General features: G+C 37.3%; 1 protein-coding gene across 1 annotated transcript in view; it reads right to left on the reverse strand.

The window, feature by feature from the left end:
- The window catches only part of PARD3 (par-3 family cell polarity regulator), a 411266-nt gene that overhangs the window by 161883 nt on the left and 228943 nt on the right, over positions 1–20440 (reverse strand). Inside the window, exons 10-13 of the mRNA XM_072328130.1 lie at positions 17065–17243; positions 15322–15510; positions 14601–14771; positions 3574–3724 (exon numbers count right to left, since the gene is read on the reverse strand). Coding sequence (XP_072184231.1) covers positions 3574–3724; positions 14601–14771; positions 15322–15510; positions 17065–17243 — 690 coding nt within the window. The remainder of the gene's footprint in view (positions 1–3573; positions 3725–14600; positions 14772–15321; positions 15511–17064; positions 17244–20440) is intronic.

The raw sequence follows: 20440 nt of genomic DNA on the forward strand, positions 1-20440 counted from the left end.
CTGTCCTGAGTAAGAATAATTTATTAGAGAGCTGCTATGTATTAGCACGTTGCAAAACACAGGAGCATAATGGATAATATACAAGAACAGCGTAACAGAAGACTTGAATTTTTAAATCAAAGAAGACAAGCAGACTTGCACAACACAGTTACTGTTTTGAATGCATTATCATCTTGCAACCTGAACATATTAAAATAAATAAATAAACCTAAGGGTTTACTAAAGCTTTTAAAGCTGTCTAATTCTTGGGAGAGAATACCTACACTGTGTAATCTCCAGAATACAAGAAATAGCTCTGTACATATAGAGAATGTATTCCTTGGATACACAAGCAGGCATTTCCTCTCTTCATTAAATAATAATAATAATAATAAATATAAATAAATAAATAAATAAATAAATCAGTTAAATATCAAGCAGAAAAGTGTAAGAGCATCTATATAATCTTCTGGAGAGGTAGCTTCTCATTAGGATCATGAGAAAAATTAAGAGATTCACATTGTTTTTCTCCAGTGAGCAAACATAACTTGACATAATTTAAATCACATTCTAAAATTGATATTTTATTCCCACTCTCATAGCAAGGTTCCAACCAGCAGTTCTGCTGTCAGTTATGGATAGAAGGAGTAAAGGAAACTGTTTAAAATGTATTCCCTGAAAATCACATGATGCATATTTGAAAGAAACAAAACTCTTTTAAAAGTTTCGTCCAAACCTTGAGGAATGACTGCAAGGAGCAGGAATGTACCAGACCTTCTGATTATCACTTTTGAACAGTCTAAATTAGGAAAGAAAAAACTTTAAAACCACTGATTTCATCAAGTAGCAAAAGAAGCAGAAAGTGGCACTACCTCACACAAGAAATCAAACTGGGACTTCCTTGACACTAAGTATCAGGAGTATTAAAGTTCGCATAGCTCCATCCATTGAGGGCTATGTAAAAATGCACCAAGAGATTCGGATGGTTCCTTAATACTGAGAGAGAACTCAAGGGAATAAGCACTACAAAAAAATTGGATCAAAAAGCACTTTTTTGTTGTTTTTCATTGGCAGAACCAGGATGGGGAAGGGCAGACCTGTGTATTTAGACTGCTCTTAGAACTAATCCTTGCTTTCAGGCCAATTTTCAAGAGAGGAGAAAAGCTTCTGGACCGTGATGTAATACTTCATATACCTTCTAAAGAAAATAAAAGGAGTGCTGAGATCTTTCTCACTGTAAATACTAACTCAGGATGTTCAGTGGATAATGTTTGAGCCTTTAAACTTCAGCTACTCTAAAACAAACTACTTTGTATATGCCTCTGCCAACAGGTAACAATGTTTCTCTGTAGTACAGCACTGCAAGAAAATACGAGCGCAGTAAAAGACTGTAAACAATGTGTTTTTAATGTAGTGGTACTGATTCATACAGAAAGATTAGCAAAATAAAAACCTGACTGCTCTCTGAAAGCTGAGTTTAAACATGAGAGTTTTGTGAAGGAGCTGTGATTGCAGAAGGGAGTGAACTTGTCCTGGCAAAGACTGCTTTCAGTTACACCACAGCAGACCATACAAGATTCAGGCACAATTTGACCTTCCAAGCACTACCAAATAAAGCATTGATGGATTTAAGCTGCAACCTACTTTAAACCAACTTTCTACATAGTTCCTATTCTCTGAAAACAATAAAAAACGAACAATTCAGAGGAAATAAAACATCTATTTCAGGTTATAGAACTAAGGCACAATGCAGGATGGATTTATTTTTTTCCCCTATCCATACATTGTAGAAGTATCCAAAAGCACTAGATTTTAAGAGCTTTTGGAAAGATTTATGGCCTTTTTTAGGAATGTATGTTATTGGCTACCAGTAAAAGTGCTACCAGACTGATGAACCACTAGTTCGATTTGGTGTGGCAAGTCATGAGTTTCTTTGACGTAGCAGCACACTGCTTTGTCTGAAGTATGCATTCACAGACTCTCTTGGGGCTTCCTCTCCCATCACTGAGCAAAGTGTTTAAGCAACAATGCCTTAATGCTTACAGGAGTTGATCTCCTTGCAAATCCCCTGAAATACGGATGGGAAAAGCACAATATAGTGACAAAAGGTCTAACTGATGAAATATCTGAAACAGCAAATTTGTAGATACTCACAGAGTTTAGAAACTGTTATTCTGCTAATGCTAAGAAACAATAAACCTCAAAAGTAAAGAATAAAGAAAAAAATTAAAACAACAGTATCAAAGCACAACGTAGGGTGTATACTAACTGTTGAACAGAAACTTTTCTAGAGTTGAAAGTCAATCTAAGTCATACCAAACTAAATTCACTTTTGCTTCATATCAAATTTGTAGCAGCAACTTCTATTGTAATCTGTGCATCAAGCACACTAAAAAGAGTCAAAAATGTAATGGTCATTTGTTACATTCAAAACTTGCAACACAAGGAAGCAATTACAGCCTTTTATATCAACTGCTATTTTAATCAAACTGCTTTTTGTATTCAAAATTTGAAAATCCTTTCCATCTCATTCAATCTTTGTCAGTGAATCCAACCACTCCTGTGGTAAGAAAATTCTTTATTACCCAGCTCTGTACATAGGAGTCTGAATTGCTTCAAAAAAACTGCATTAACCTCATTATCCACTTGGGCCCATGCAAATGGCATGAAATAGAACCTATGAAAGATATGCTTAAAATGAGTTAAGAGGTTTGATAGTTAGTGCCTTGTGCAGAAAATAAATAAACAAATAATCAAACAAATTAATAAAATACCCTAATAAGCGTAAATGGGTACAAAATTTCCTTGTTTACTTTTATGCTTACATATGACTAAAACACAGAAGAACACTTGCTGGAATTATAAATTTGTTACAGAAAGTCATTGACAGTTCATTATAATGAAGATCCAACAGAGCCTAGGCCAACCAATAATTTCTTCTCCCAAATCAGGCACTGAAAACCATGGTATTATTATTATTATTATATATCCTGTTATTTGTTCTATAACCTGCCATGGGATAAGAAATACACTTCATAAACCCATTTATAAAGAGTCTATGGGAACCTTATAGTGGCCTTCCAGTAGCTGAAAAGGCCTATATGAAAGCTGGGGAGGGACATGTTATAAGAGCATGTAGAGATATGATGAAGCTTAGTGGCTATAAACTGGAAGAGGATAGATTTAGAATACATATTAGGAAGAAATTCTTCACTGTGAGGGTGGTGAGACACTGGAACAGGTTTCCTAGTGAGGTTGTGGATGCCCGCTCCTTGGAGGTGTGCAAGGCCAGACTGGATGGGGCTTTGAGCAGCGTGGTTTAGAGGGAGGTGTCCCCAACATTAGCAAGGGAGCTGGAACTAGAGGATCTATAAGGATCCTTCCAACTCAAACCATTCTATGATTCATTGACTTCTTTTTCCTCACACTGCATATCCAGAAGACTTGTGTAGAACAATTTTAAGGCACGTTTTAGGTTGGTCATGACAAATTCCATGTTCCCTGGCTAACACATAAGTAGCGCATTAATCACCCTTCCTTGGACTGCAGAAAGGACAAAAACATAGCATATTCAGAGGAGCTCATCTGACTCACCCATGATCCTGCTCAGTGCAGCATTCCTTGTAGGTGACTCGTTGAGCCCCTCGATCCCACTGTACAGGGAATGAGAAATCCTCCGCTCCCTGTCGTCCAGCAGTGTCTCTATGGGAAGCTCTGGACCAGAGGGGCTCCCAGGTGACTCCAGCTGCACAGAGAGAGGGAAATTAGTGCTGAAAGTGTATTTAGCAGCATGGGGGAACTATAACAACTTGCCTAAGGCCTAGACCTGTCTGGGCACCAAATGAGCTAGAACTTATCTCCCTGGACAAATATAATTTGCAATGACAGCTCTGCTTAACGACCAACTTTGTAGGCCACTCTACACTGCACCTCCTATGGCGCCCTGTCAAATTTCAAATCCTTCAGCAGAAAATTGGTGGAAAAAAAAACCCACATTGCATTTTGGTATCTCTTTTTTGCAGAATTTCTTAAACAGACAGTATGGGCTTTTTTCAGTATTAATGGCAGACAGCTGGGTCATCTTTCCCATATTGACAGCCTGTCAGAACAAGACTTCTGTCAGAGTGCAGAGAAGGAACTCCATTCAGAATCGGACTGCCGGTGCTTTTTGAAGTGGTGCAATTTGCTTTCAAATATAATCATCACAGAAACCCCCATGAAACTCCACCACACATATTAGCAACTAATACACAAACACACCTTTTATAATTAGATGAAATGAAACAGAACAAAAGAAAAATCAAGTATCAAATAAACTTTAAATATATGTATTTTTCTATTCGCGATGTGTACCTTGCCACTCTTGTCTGCATAGTACAGGGATCTTATTTTCTTCTTTCAGCCCAATCCCTGGCACTGCTGCAGCACCCTGCTAGAGCTACTAAAGTCACCAGGGCAAAGCCTCTGGCTGCTTTCCACCAGAGCGGTTGGGTCTGGGCTCACCAGCACCCCAGGCAGAAGGCAGATGACCTGGGCTGTGCAAAAGCCAAGGAAGTAGGTGCTGCAGGTAGGGATGGAGACAGGCTGCTTGGCCACATGCACAGAGGAAAAAGTTGCATGCATAGCCTTTTCCCCATCCCAGGGCTTTCCATCAGAAGGCTCTTGCATATGACTTCCCAGTTGCAGAACCCGATCATCCTATTCTTTCCTGCACATGCCTCTCAGATTTTTCAGCAATAGAGGAAAAATTATGTTTTCCCAGAGAGTCACAGGGATTTCAGTGTAAAGCAGAACCCACATGCAGCAAAGAAAGAAAACAACCTGACACCATCAAGCTGGATTTAGACACTCCATTAGCTGAGAGCACTGCCAGTGCAGTTCCTTGGAACTAGGCAAGCAAACACCAGCCAGCTGACAGGCCCAGCTTGATTGTCAGTGACCAAAAACCAGCTGAGGGGATGGAAGGCCACTCATTCCATCACCTGGCCCCTCACCATCCAGCCTCTTGCCTGTACAGCCCTCAGCTCACCTGAGACCTATATCAGCCTTCTACTGACTTGATAATACTAGAAAAGCTTCACTGAGATCATTAAACCAACTAAATGCCACAAACTGCATGCAGCTCTATTAAAAAGTAACAAATCCAAAGACAGATGTTTTGCATGGTAATCGTACAAACTTACACATCAAATCATCACCTGTTTTCACCAATGAATCTTTTATTATTGATGTGCAAAGTAGAATTCTAAGAACAATATGCCTACACAGATCCCACAGCATATATTTTACGTGTGCTGAAATACAGCAGGGACCACAAGATACTGAGAACACAGCAAACTCTTTGAAGCCACTGGGAGCACTTATTTCACTGGACTTGTCTCTAAATGAGCATTAAGAGGAATAGTTCATAGTTTCCTGAATTATAATAACAAGAAACATGTTTGTTGTGCTGCTTTTTTTTTTTTTTTTTTTTTTTTTCTCCTTCAAACAGCTGCCCATTATTAATCACTCTACCCGCATTTCCCAGAAGACTAAGAAAAGTATGCCATGAAAGATTTCTAAAAATCTGCTTGCAGGGCTGAAAAGCACTCAACAACAGCCTTCGCGGCAGCGGCTTTGAAGTCAGCCCGATGGACGAACAATTTTTGACATTTGCCTGCTGGCGTGTGGCCACATACACTGAGGGGGTGGAGATTTCCAAAATGCCGCATTCTTGAGTCGCCGAGACCACAATCGGAGGTCGCGGAGTCTGTAAAAATTATTATTTCTGTTCAAAGCCATCATCTGTTTAATATAAATGAGATATTTAATGAAGTTCCAAATTGTCGACTTATCTTCCCCCGTTTGATAAGCACTGGGGAGATTTACTGCATCGGAGGGTCAACACAATTACAATTGGAGGCACGTCAAGCTGCAGGAGAATAATAAACTTGCAGTGCAAGTGAATTAGGCTCAGTAAGGTTTAAATTGTGAAATGAGGATTTGTTTTATTAGTTTTTTTAAATTGCAGATTACAACCGACAGCTTTACTGAAAAGCGAATTAAACAATATTTGTAGTAAAGAAACCCAAGGCAAACTCAAAAAAGAGTAGGAACGCTAAATTTTGAAAGACCAGGAAAAATCATACAGAGATTTTACTGCTTGAGAGCTTAAATTTGTGTTATAAATATATTAAATGATAAACTAACCTTCATTTCACTGCATTTAAATAAAGTATGAAAATATAAAGTGCTTTGGTATTTCTTCTCCTCATACTATACTGACGTAACAAGTGTCCAGCTTTTCACGAGCCATATCACATGGTCTTTTTTTCACGTGACAATCCATCAAATGTCAAAGTTAATCATAGGAAGGTCTTAAGAGATCTTCAGAAAGATATTCCCCAAGAAAAAATCTCAGAATCAGAGAAATATGTAGAAATTTACACCTGATAGAGTAAATACAGGATAAATACAAACAATAGAAGAGCACTGTGTTCAAATGACTGTGTTTTGCAAAGTAAATCATGTATTTTACCATTTTCAGGAGAAAAACTTCTCCCATTTCCAGTTAGCATCACCAAAAAAAAAAAAAAAAAAAAAAAAAAAAAAAAATCAGACAGGAATTACACAAGTGACATGCACCAGAAAGAAAATCTTTTCCTTGCAATGCCAGTAGAAAGTCTATGTAAGTAAAAACATTTAATTTGAAAACTGTGCTGTGGGCAAGACAAAGAGATCAACAAGCCAAAGTAAGATTACAGCTGAAATAAAGAGCTGTGCCTCCTAATGCATTTCTAATAAAGGCCTTGAATTACACATTCCAGCTTCTTTCCTTAGCTGATACTAATGTTAGTCAGTATAATTTAATTTAACTGATAACAATTTGATAATATAAACAAAGATGTATGAATTCCTGACCTTCATTAAAGGCTCGGCTAGAAAACAAGCCAGGCAGCAAACTCACCCGTAATATGTTTTATCAATAGCCACCCTAGCAGCAGCACTGCTTGCTACAAGAGTTCGGAGTCATGGACTAGTTGAAATTGGACATATCCTCTGGAAACCATCTAGTCCAGCCTCTTGGTCCAAGCCTCACTCAGTGAGAGCAGGCTGCCCTGGGACTTTATAAGCTGGGTTCTGAATAACTATAAAGATGAAGACTCCACAACCTCTCTGAGCAACCTGTGCCAGCGCTCTTCCCACAGAATACGTTTAAAAACTTTTCAGTTTGTACTCAGTCTTTTATCCTGGCACTGAGTACCACAAAGAAGAACCTAGATGAGACTTCTTTATTCCCCCCATCATGAAATCACAGACATGATAATAAGCTGCCCCCAGGCTCCTCATCTCCAGGCTGCAGTTTGTTCTCTGTGTCCTAGCATTTATCTGTAATAAACGATCATATTAGTCAAAATACAAGAAAACCTTACATACTGCAGATTGCCTGTAGTCCTTTGCTCTCCATTCTCTTAAAATAAAAATAGAAATAACATTCTTTGTCTTCTTTTTTTTTTTTTTTTTAAATAGAAAAGGTCTTTACCCTGGCCTTTTGTCATTCAGATAAGAACCAGCTGTTAGCTAAAGCACTATCTGTACTAACTAGCCCAGCTGCTGCTTATCTAGATGATAAAAGGACTACTAATGCAGTCCCTTTTGCTTAAACACCACCATCCATCCTATCTGAAGTTATGCACATAAATATATTTTAAAAAAAAAAAAAAGTTTACATGCAAGAACATTGCCAAAATATTCAAAGCATAAACATTTTTTTTCTTTTTTTTTAAGAAAAGAAACAATAATTGTACTCTCTTTTTCATTTGGAGAGTAAGTTATCCAAATAAAGGCATGCAAGCATTATGGGTTTTACAAAGCCAGTATACAAATTTGCTAAAATTTATGCTGCATCCAGGGTTCTGAAACTCTTTCTATTACACACAATCATTCTTCAGGCTTTCTTTATCCTTACTTATCAGTGTACTACGGCTAATACGATATCCAAAATGCCTCAACTTTCTTCTTCAACAGATAATGTTACATTACTACTAACCAATATTAACTATGGTTGAGTTCCCGCACCATGGATAAACTTTGCAGGATGGGAAAAGATAGGTAATAGCCAATAAGAGGTGAATTTCGACTTATGTGCACAAACATTAGTTATTAAATGTAAATGTAATTAGTATAACATTTTTAAGTGTTGTATTCTTGTTCTGATGAAAATAGAAAAGTGTAACTTTGCAAAACGTATTTAGATGATACGTTACTGAGGAGGAACATGGGTCAACCCAAGGCTTGTAAACCAGTAGGGATAGTAATTGGCTAAGGGAGACAAAAAGTAATTCACAGTAAATGGGCGCAGGTTCAGCAGAATAGAAGACAATGAAAAGATGAAATACGTAAACATGTTTATATTTCCCTCACTATTTTTTTAATAACAATTCTCTGGAATTCGCACACTGACTGCTAACAAACACTGTATTAGACGCTCAAGTACAATGTGCCACAATTTTAAAAAACCCACCAAAACAGCCCAAGAGAGAGATTAATGATTTAAGCAGTAAAAATATCTTTATATCTAAAAATATCCTTTCATAGGATGCTCATACTGAAGATAAAATTTTCTTCAGGTATATCAGGCATAACTGCTGGCCCAAATGTACAACATACTATTAAGAATGGCTGTGGTGCCAGAGGACAGGTGGTTGCCCATACACCTAGGAGAGCTCTTGGGAACTACAGACCCAGGAGCCTGGCCTTCAAGATGAAATGGTGGGATTTACAATAAAGAGTAAAATCATTGAGAATGGCTGACTCAAGTTTGTGAGGAGGCAATGCTGGTCTGTCAGAGGAAATCCTGCCTCACTGACATGCTGGAGTTGCACAAAAGATGCCGGTAAGCTCTCCAAGTTCTCTCAGGCAATAAAACAGACGTAATACATTTGCATTTTCCAAAAGCCTTTCCCATAACTTCATATCAAAGCTTTAAAGAAAGTAATTTTTCATGGAACTGGACTAGGTTTTCATTTGATGAACTGAAATCTGGCTAAGGGATTGGAAACACAAATCAGTCTTCAGGGTGGAGAAAAGTCTGCTGTAGATTCCCCCAGTATTCCAGGCTGGGAACAGCTTAAACTGATGAGCAGCTTTATCAATGACCTAGAGAAGGGGCTGAACAGTGAAATTAGTTTTTGGAGAAGATATTAAAGATTTTTGATAGTTAAATGAACTTCAGAAAGACTTCATAAAACTAATCCAGTGAGGAAAACAAACAAACAAACAAAGCATTTGAATTTCCAAGTAAGTAAGCAATGCAGTAAAGGAAAAAAAAATAAATAAATAAATAAAAAAAAATGATGATGAATGTTTTATACTGGAAAGAATCGATGTTTGCTTGTTTCCTTTGTTTTTCATTTTATAACAAAACCACTCACTTGAACAGTCTCTTGGACTAATTTGCCAATTTTCTTAAGCAGCTGATTAGGTGATAAGGTCCTTATATGATCTGGATTCATGACTTTCTCCACTTCAAAGTCCACTCTTTTTCTAACTCAACAACTGGAGCAAAGATGAACAGACATGCAGAAAAAAATTTGGAGATCTGCAAATCGTTTGCAAATCTTTTTTCCAGGCAGGTTTGGCATGACATTATTTCTGTCAGAAAGGTGAGACAGATGAGAAAAACCCTTGAAATCTCCCATTTTGAGGAAAATGGTGATGTGCCCTCTCTTAATGGCAGACAAGTGCTGACTGCGTGTGACATGAACAGAGTGCCTCTAAGCAATCTGCGCCTCTAAGCTGTCCAGGTTGAAGGACTGAAAAGAGCAGGATTCCAAAAGTAACAATTACCTTTATTTTCTTGAATCAGCACATACTGCCAGCAGCTGCTCTCATCTGGCTGACAGTCATGCCTAAGCGCTGCGTACGCATTATGGTGATACAGCCAGCAGCTGTTTGCCCATACAGGCTAATTGTCATAATATCACTAATTAACTGAACACACACTGCAAGGAGCTCAAGTGTTTCTCCTCAAATCTTAGGCTCTTCAGTAATTTAAAAATAATAATAAAAAAATCAACAATGAGTTAAAGACCCATCAAGCTGATGGCCACGTCCTGTGAAAACTAACCTGTTACATACTGGCCATAGGTGATTATCAAATCAATGCTATTGGGCTTTTTTGTTTGATTGGTTTTTGTTGTTGTTTGTTTGTTTGATTGCCACTGCCCACACAACTTTGGAGATATAATTTAGAGTATCTCTGCTTATATAGGAAAGCTTAAGTGTCAACCCACAGCGCTAATCACAGAGGGCCAGGCTGGAAGTTGCAAACATAGATTTGAATAGATTTGAAAGGGAGTAGATGGAATCTTAGATATATCCAATCCTATGCCTAATGTTAGAAAAATGTTGTTGTTATGCTAATCTAACAACATACATCACATACTCACTGTGTGACTTGTTCTGAAGTGTCTGAGCTATTAAATAAAGCTTTGCAACTTTAATAATAGTGCAGTTTGCAGAGGAAACTGTATTACTAGGCTCTATATAGATGCAATGCTTACAAGAAAAATTCTAATCCTCAGCCTTGATTTTGAGTTCATTCATAACTACCACTTGCTCCATACTTTTATCAATATTTACTATAGGATGATTCACTTGAAAACCTGGATATGTTATACTGCATCTCCTGGTGAGTCAATGAAAACCCTTTTGACAGGCAACCCTAAAGTTCAGGAAAACCACAACAGCATAAGAATGCTTTCTACCTTCTGGGAAGTTTGTGGTCTCTTTTGAGTTTACAGTTATGTCAGAGCTGATGATGTAAATGATCCTCTTGTTACTTCTCTGATAACAAGATACTATGGTTAGGGTGTTTATGTATGCTTTCATTGTTACAATAACTGCTTTGGAAGTGTACAGCACGAGAACTGGTGAAGCTGCTTGAGAAGAATGCTGGCACAAAAAAGGAGTATCAGAGGAAGCTGCACTACATTCTGAAATAGTTTCTCAGGCCAAGTATGGAAACCTAAAGAAGACTTTCTGACCAAATAAAATAAGCAGCTCACCTGCAGCAAAAGGGAGGTGACTGTCCCTGCCTTTCTCAGCCAGCACCCAGGGACTGAGCCATCCTCTTTTCTAGACAAGAATCAAACTACAAAAGGAATCAAGGGCACATGAAATTTTTTGGTCTGAGAAGAAACACAAAAAAGGGACAGCACTCTTCCTCACAGTGCTTAGGACTAATTATTAAAATGAACATTAAAAATAAAAGAACTAAATATTCATACAACTTTCTTAAAATCTGGTTCAAATCTCTTTTACTCAAGAGAAAAGATGAGTTGCCCATCTTTCTCAAAAGAACTGATTTTGCAAATACAAAAGAAATACCAGACTTGAAACCTCACTGGGGAAAAAGACAAGCAGGGCATTCTTTTGTTTTTCTTTTCTTTTTTCTTTTTCTTTTTTTCCTTTTTTTTTTTTTTTTTTTTTTTTTTTAAATCAGACAGACAGCAAAAGTTTTTATCATCCAGATGCTGAACATAATTCTTCCTTGCGTTGGTATCATCACCCCTTGTACAGATTCCACAAGCTAAATTCCCCGCTGGAGATGCTTGGGGTTGCTCCATGGCAGGGCAAGGAATTCCAGGAGGCAGAGGCCTGACCTTGGGCTGCAGTGAGGCACTGACCATGTCACCGGAATGGAATGGAATAAACAATTCTGTTGACAAAGCACTAAAGGGAATATAATCAGGCTCTGTTCCACTTAACTGTGGTTCTGCAAGACTAACGAGAGTGTAAGCTATTTATTTTTGTCAGTCACATGGGCACATACAATCCTGAATCAACACAGGAAAGGAATCAATTGAACAGGATCTTTGAACAGTTTGAGGTAACACTTTTGGAAAACAAAAAGAGAGGCAAACCCATATGAAATACCAGGTAAAATAAAGAGTTGTGTAAATGTAAAGATATCTTTTTGTCTTTGAAAAAAGAAAGTAAAAACCCTTTCCTGAAGAACAAGCTATTGAAATGTGTGACAGGATCTGCCTGTGTGATGCTTTTCTTTCTTACCTAATTTGCCTTCAGACAGATGCCATGTTTTTTGGATTATTTTCCTGATATTAAAAAATCTTGACTGCACACCAATCTGGTAGCAGTTACGGGACTATTCTATTCAACATCTTATGTACCAGAGCATCTAAAAAAACAAAACTGCTGAGGTAAGCACAATATAGACAGACATCGCCAACATGTGATGCTCCATGGGAAAACAACCATCACTGCAAGCTTCAACCACACAGTGCTGCTCTCCAGAGGGGTCTCAGTCTACACATAGAATCACAGAATTACCCAGATTGAAAAAGACCTCAAAGATCATCGGATCCAACCACAGCCCAACCATAGTACCCTAACTCTAACAACCCTCTGCAAAATCATATCCGAGTGCCACATCCAGATGGCTCTATTTGGGCACTGAACTACCTAAGCACAATGTTCATGTATGGTCTTCATGTAATATATGTAAATAATATTAACATAGTTTATCAATCTTATGTAAGAGTAATATCTAAAGTTTAAATCCTTCTAATTCCTAAAAAAGAAATTAGGGTTCAATCCCCAAATGGCAAGAAAAAAATCCCTCTTTTCTTTGCATTTCACTGAAGTCTGGGCCTAAAAGGCTTTCAGAAAACATTCTTCAATATTGCCATCTCAGCAGGTAAATACTTTTATGTCAGTGCAGCCTGTACCTTCAGCATATTAAAATACACAAAGAGTATTTACATCATATTTCCCTTAGCTGAATGGGATGACAGCAAGTATTCCTGAGAATAAATGGTTACCAAAAAATAAAGATTATTACTGTACCAATAATTGCACATCAACACTATTCCAAATCACTATGGATCACCTCGCTATCTTATAAAGGTGCTAGGAAATGCACAAAACCCACTAATGTAGGCTCAGACAGATACAGTTTCCCACCCTTCTGCTGATACAAACTCATCTCAGTGTATTTAAATCTGATTCTAAAATCATTTCCTTCATTCAGATCATAAATACTGTAAGCTATGCCACTTTTGCCAAATGATTTCTGCAAACAAAAATTACATAAATATCAAACAGATGTAGGGCAGAAGATTATTCTTAATGTGAATGATCGGCAGTACTAACAGATCTAAGGAGCTGCTCCATTATGTTTATAAATACTGTCTAGATGCATTTGTTCTAGATTTTAATTAAAATTAGAAAGAATACTTTCCATGCCCTTCCTAGAAGAAAAAATTTAAACACAGAAAAATATTAAAATGTTTCTTCCTATGTAGAAACATACAAAATACACCTGAAATGGCTTGAAATAAGGAAGTCTCCAACTGATAGAACCTGTAACCTCTGGAGTTCAGAACTCTTGCTAATACAGGACATTACCGAATATTAAAAGGTCAGAATTAACTCAACACCAGGTGAGAAACCAGCGAGCATCCAAACTGGTTTTCCGGCAGTGTGCATATGTATTAAAGCTATGTATAAGCACTCAGTCAGGAAAAGCTTAATACTTTTAGAGAAACTGGTGTCTTTTTCAAACAAGAAAGCTGTTTTTCAAATAAGAAGCTATGAACAGGAATTTTTTAAAGATCGATTTTGCACATTAAAAAGTAAACCCTGCCCTTTCCCCCTAGGCAGGATCTGCAATACTAAACCAATTTGTGCACATCATCTTTGAAGGATGATGCTCAAGGAAAAAAAAAAAAAAAATCCTGATAAGACCTTACCGGTGTTAGCAAGAGTGAATGAATGACTTTTAGATGTCTTAAGAACAGATGTCTCCCTGATCTGCCATTCAGCCGCATCTTATTTAACTCAGTGCATTTCTCTAATGCATCAAAATCATTTTGAAGTCTAGCTCAGTCCTACACAGCATCTGCAGCCTTTCTCAGTATCATATGTCCACATATTTCTACTAGATAACATTGTTTACATTAATCTAAAATATAAAACTTATACAAATCACAAAAACATTTCAAAATATCAACACATTAATACAGCACTGGAGGAGACCAAAGCAGCAAAGAATATCAGAAAAAGAATCACCATTGAGCCCTGACTTCAGTGATTTGTACTTCCCTGCAATGAAGGCCAAGATACAGCATATTGAAAATCAGAAATAACAGAATTATTTGCATCTAGTTTTGAAGAATCTTTAAATGGAACTTCTAATTGCGTAGATAAAATGTAGTAATGAAATACATGAGCTTTACTCTTCATTTAAAAAAATTCAGAGTGACAAAGAAGCAAGTCAATTGACACTAAGTCTATAAATGAAAGATTCAATAGACCTGCATTAATACCTTCAAAGAACAGAAATCACATAAGCAGTGGGATCCAATTACAAAATCAATACAGTTTTATTCAGTGTTTCCTGTTATCCATTGATGAAAATACTCAAAAGAAAAACTTTATTGATCTGATAATAAGGTTAACATGTCTAACACTGAAATTCAGATCATTTTGTAATTCTCTCTTTCTTTAGCTCCTCAAATATTATTTTCCTAGTCTCAGAAGAAACAGGACATCTCCTATAAAGAGAAATAACTTAGGAGAAGTTAAAAATCCCAACCTCAATATCAGAAGTGTATTACCTCATTGCATTTACTTATTCGCCTTGCCACAATAAGCTGAATCATTCCTCGTTTGTTTCCTTCAGTGGACATGGATCTTCTTAAAGTTTCCATTGCATCTTGATTTGTTTTGCCCAGTAATGATTCTCCATTTACCGCTATTAGTTGATCGTTCACTCGAAGCCTGCCATCCTAGAAAATGAAAGGTTATCTCCAGTCACACAAAATATGCTGGGCTATTTGTAGGAATATAATAATATATATAATAATATATAATAATATAATGTGTAGTCTGATGGACAGAGCAAAAAAAATGAAAAAGAATCAAACAACTATACTAAGCCCTAACAGTTTATAGCTGTCATGGTTTTGCCTAGGTTAACCTACGACAATAGCCAAGTGGACACTGATGTAATAGCTTCTACTGCAGTCATTGTAGGAAATATCTATTCCAATCATTCATAGACTTGCACTTCAATCCATTAGCATAATCTGTTAGAATAAACAGTGTTCTTACTGAACTCTAGCAGAGATTGCTTGAGTCCTCCCTAGAATCTTTAAAGGCTGTTAAAATCATCCAATAGTAAACAAGATTTTTGTAGAAATCAAAATGTTACCTCCAATGGTACAATTCTAAAATGCTAGTTAAAAAGCAATCTCATTTTTGGACCTGTGGTTATTGTCAAAACAGCATAATTCTGGAAAACAGAGGAAGACAAAGCACATAGATGTTCCTTCTTACCTTGGATGCTGCACCACCGTTAATGATGGACTTGACAAAGATTCCTAAATCAGCATGATTTTCTTTTGACCGATTCCCTTTGACACTCACACCAAGTCCAGCTGATCCGGAGTCATTAAGTGGAACTTCAAATGTCAGGAATTCCCTGGTGCCATCAGGTGTGAGAACAAGCTCTTCTTCTTCTGCTTTCTGTCAGGAAGATTAACATGGTATTACAGAAGAGCATTTTTCTTCCTTCCACAGCTATTAGCATTTGAGAAAATGCTTTCAACGGCAATGACACAATATTTTCCACAATAATTGTTTGAAGAAACATGAACAAATAGTGTATTTTCTATCACCTCCAGCTGATGCCTAGAATCAGAAATATCTTATGTTTGTGTCTAAGTGCTTCGCTGTCTAGTAAAATAATTGAATAGTATGTCATTACTGGATGTGTCATTAATGCCAACACACATAAACTATCTCATTAGCCAAAAAAAAAAAAAAAAGAAAAAAAAGAAAAAAAAAAAAAAAGCCATATCTGAAATATTTTCTGATTTGACGACTTAAGGCATTTTTAAAATATCATAATCTGTGGTATCTTTGTGATTCATAGGGAGAAACTACTTGTGAGAAAATTAAATTCAAAATTTATTCACTCCCCTCATTTTGTTTAAAACTAGCTGTATTAGGAAAAACAGAAAATTACACAGCTGAGATCTGAACAGCACATCTCTGCTATTGCCAAGCTTAGCATCAAATCCAGTTCAGCATGCCAATTTTCCTATCTTTTCTGGCTCTTCCCTTCTGTGTCCTCGTACCCGCATCTTTAGTTCTTTACTGCCTTCCACACTGTTTTAGCTTCATTAGGACAATCCCAGATTTTGAACACCTGGAATTAAAATCACAGCCCCGCCAGAGCCCCTGGCAAGGAGCTTCTCAGGACACCTCAATGCTCCCAAAAGCCTTGAAGGGAGGGTGAGTGCCCTCTCACTTCACCTCAAAAGTGGCCCAGCCATGGAGATGGGTTGGAGCAGGGTCCCTGAGAAGCCTCAGAAGAGCAGTGACACTTGTAGGGGCAGTAGGTGTGGACATGATGCTCAGGACAGATGATAGAGAGGGCAAGTGTGTGGTTCAATTCTCACCCACATGAAGAAGCAACAATAAGAGAACGTCCACCAGAATGTCCAGCAGTCAGTAGTTCCACTCTAGAAGAATTAGTCTGTCCAATATTTCCATAATCTTGGAAAATAAGATTTACTGAAATCATCCCTCCTTTTGACTCTGATTTCATACCCATTTTTCCCATGTCACTCTCATCTCTGCAGATCTCGCTCCTGTTCTCTCTACTCTCAAACAGCTGAAGCAGGACAGGATGCACCACAAGTTAACTTTTGCTTGCTGAACTATCTCTGTCTCTATGATCTGAGGAAATGCAAAGCTGACAGGCTCTTATGAAATCCAAACAAAGACTACTGCAGAGATGGAAGTGAAAGCCATGTGGAGTACAGCAGACTGAGATTATCAGTTTGGGCAAAGCATGCTAGTTTTGTCACCACTGACCTAGAAATTCAATGTGAAAATGTCATATGGGAAGGAATTCAGATTGCTGAGAGCACTGGAACAGCCAGGGGAAGGAAAACAGGAGCTCTGTCTTTTCCCATTTGATTAAAAGCATGAGCCTTAATGTGTTCACCAGCTCTTTTTATTGCATTACATACACACGTATAACCATCTCTTGGTTATAACAAAGAGTAATACAAACTTAACATCCCCCTCTCCAAGTGCAAGATCAGCTTGCTTATGAATCCCATTATCCAAACACATCTCCTGGCTGTGCAAATCAGCATTATCTGTGCTTGCTATCAGGAGTGGAAATGTCTGCTGTGTCCATGGAAAAAATATTGGATTTAAAATATAATCTTCAGATTTTGGCAAAACTACAATGCCAATTTTTGTGGTTAAATCACAAAAGCACTAGCTGTGTGATACAATTGAGATTCACTTTTTGTCAGGTAGCTGCAGAATAAAGCAATCTGAGACAGAAACACACTACATTTGATTTTTTGTAACACTGATTGCTTTCATTTTCCTTAACAAATAGTTAAGGAATAGCAGGACAAAAAGCTAGGGAGCCAAAAGGGAGATAAAGCCAAGGCAGGACACGTGGGATACTCCAAAGCATACAAGCTCATTAGATTATTCTTCACTACTGTTTATTATAATCTTACAATCAATCCTTTCTTCATCAATGTTTTCCAATGTTCTACAAAAATATGCAAGCATTTCAGCCACTGTCCAGTGTAGGCCACTGAACTGCTTCACCTCACAGACTGTTTGCTATCCTTCTCCATGCAAATGGGCCCACTGGAGACCCTCTGTCAGTGTCACCCACGGAGTAGGCTGATGGCCTTGGGTGCTTCTCCTCACTGAGCCCAAAAAGCTGCTCTGTCAGCTCAGCCCTGCTCCTAATGCAGTTCTCCTGTTGGCTATTTCTAGTCTTAAACATGGAAACAATCCAATGCCAATACAGAGCTGCAGACACCTGAGTGTGGAGATGCCCCCACAACTTCTACCTGAAGCACACTGGAGAGAAATATGGCACTTGAAAAAGTGAACCTTTTAGAATCGAAGGACTGTGGATATGAAAATACAGACTCTTAATATTTGTATGCTACATTATAGTACCAAAGAAGGCCTCACTATATGTGATACATTGAACACAAACTGTAATTTCATACAAAGCATGGGAAAAGGACTATTTTATTTTGTCAGGAAACTTGAGGTGTGTGAACAAAGGGAGCCATTTTTTGAGAAAATGGCCAATGAGATTTCAGCCTGACACTGATATTTTTGAACCAAAAGTCCATGATAAATATATAAATAATGAATGAAATAAATATATAAATATGTATAATATTAAGATTGACCAAAATCCTTTTTAACCAAAAGTGCTTCACACTACAGAGATACTAAATGAGGCACTGATTTTCCCCAATTAAATATTCTACCACCATAAAGAAAAATTTACATTGAAACTGTACTGCATGTTAAGAATCTAAATGCAATAAACCACAGAAATTTTCTAATACATCCACGAAACAGAATAAAAAATGCACAGAAATCTAAAATGCATCATTTAAAAATTTACACTGAGAACACAATCACTTCCTAATTGCAATAACTTCCATTTGATCTTGATATACTCTAAATTAACATCTTCACTGTGTCAATCAAAACACCTCAACACTCTATTTTCATGATTAGTTGATCTGTGGGGAGAAATTTATTGCTTCATATACCTTGACAGACCAGAAGTAAACATGCAAGCAAATTTATCTGTACTATGAACCCGCAGCAACAAAACTTAACTCCCTCGAGATTTTTCACACACTACATCCAAAAACAAATTAACGGCAGCAGAACAATATTCTGTTTCAGACAGAGTCTGCTGAGGAAAAGGTCATCTGAAATGACTTCAGCTGGATGAATGAAGCTGCTCAAGTATGTAATTTTGTAATAAAAAATTCGATTGGTGATAATTTATGTAGGTGACTTTTTTTTTTTTTTTTCCCTTCAAATTCATACTTAGCACCCAATTTATGCTAAATAACATTTGAGATACATTTTTCACTTTTTTAAATGCAATATAAATATATTGTAAATTTAAAACTAAACTTACTGACTAGAACAAAATGACGGCGATGTTTGGAGATATACAGGGATTAAAGAAAGATAAAGGGGAGGGAAAAATATATTACTCTTTCATATAAAATCAGTTTGTGGATCGCATTATAAAAATCTGATATAATTTTTAGAAATAACATTATAAATGTGCTTTGACAGTAGATGTTTATTGCATCTCGTTAAGTAACAGCATCTACTACTTTCCTTTTATTTTTTAAAGGCTACAAAGAAAATTTCGTGCTTGGGGATTTCCTCCCTTTATAAAATCTCATCAGGGTTCAGCTGGTGAATAAACAGCATGAGATGGCGTGAAAAGAGAAAGCTAGTACAGAAAAGAAAAAACTTCCTCCCACCTAACGGTGGGAAAGCAATTTTCAATCAAGCTGGGACAGGCTTTCAAAGTGGCTTGCTGCAGGCTACAAATCCGGGCCTGCATTCTCTACAGAGAAGTTTCATTCTCTTTGCAAGCTTAGACATGCAGACTAGACTTCTCAGCAGCTACTGAGCCACTGAAACTTGCCCTGCTAGTTACTTTGTGATTATGTAGAGAGAAAAGAAAGAAGTCAATCACGGGACTTCTGGGGCAAAATCCAGCGCTCTGCTGTTTTCACTCACCAGAAGCCTGTAACAGAGCCTGTATCCCACACTTATAGGGGTAACTATCTTTCAGAGTTATGTATACAACGCAAAATGGCGAACATTTGCAGTGCTCCTGGTATAAACACAGGGCTGTGCTAAAAAGCAAACTCATCTGTCTTATGTGATGATTATATTGATGTGAATAGATTAAGTATAAGCTAGGAGTACAAACCGCACTATATAACTCTAAAAGACCTCATCAGTAACCATCCATTTTTACCCGCCGCCACTAAATCTTTGTGCGTCCAGTCTCTTCACAGGGCAGCCCCTAAGCCTATTAGTCTCTGTTAAACTTCTATTTTGTTATTTCTATCATCCACCCTCACAAATGTGTCTTTTCATAATTATATTTTATATTTATATTTTATTATTTTTATTTTGCCTGGTCCTGAAAAATCCAAGTCTAAAGTTCTTGAAAGGGCTTTGAAGTTTGAATTTCCAATGGGACCCTCCAAGAGCTCACCAGGTCTAAGAAACTAAACGTAGGTTATAAAATAGTAAAAAGGAATGGAAAAATAAAAAAATCACAGATGTGTTCATTTTGGTTCTCCAGTAATGGCGCAGCCACGACTACTGGCTACAGCCCTTTCCTGGAATATTTTCAATCTTTAGAGGATCTTAATACTGTATATTAATTTGTTTTATTTCTTTCTTTAAATGGGGTATCTGTGAAACATAAGAAAATCACGAATCCTATACGTTATAGGAATGCCCACTAAAAATTTTGGTCTCAGTGCTGTTAAGAAACGGAAACAAAATCTATCTTATTTTGAAAATTAACACTGTTTCATGCAGGGAGAAAGACGAGAAC

This window comes from Excalfactoria chinensis, chromosome 2 (genome assembly GCF_039878825.1).
Source record: "Excalfactoria chinensis isolate bCotChi1 chromosome 2, bCotChi1.hap2, whole genome shotgun sequence".
Taxonomy (NCBI): Eukaryota; Metazoa; Chordata; class Aves; order Galliformes; family Phasianidae; genus Excalfactoria; species Excalfactoria chinensis.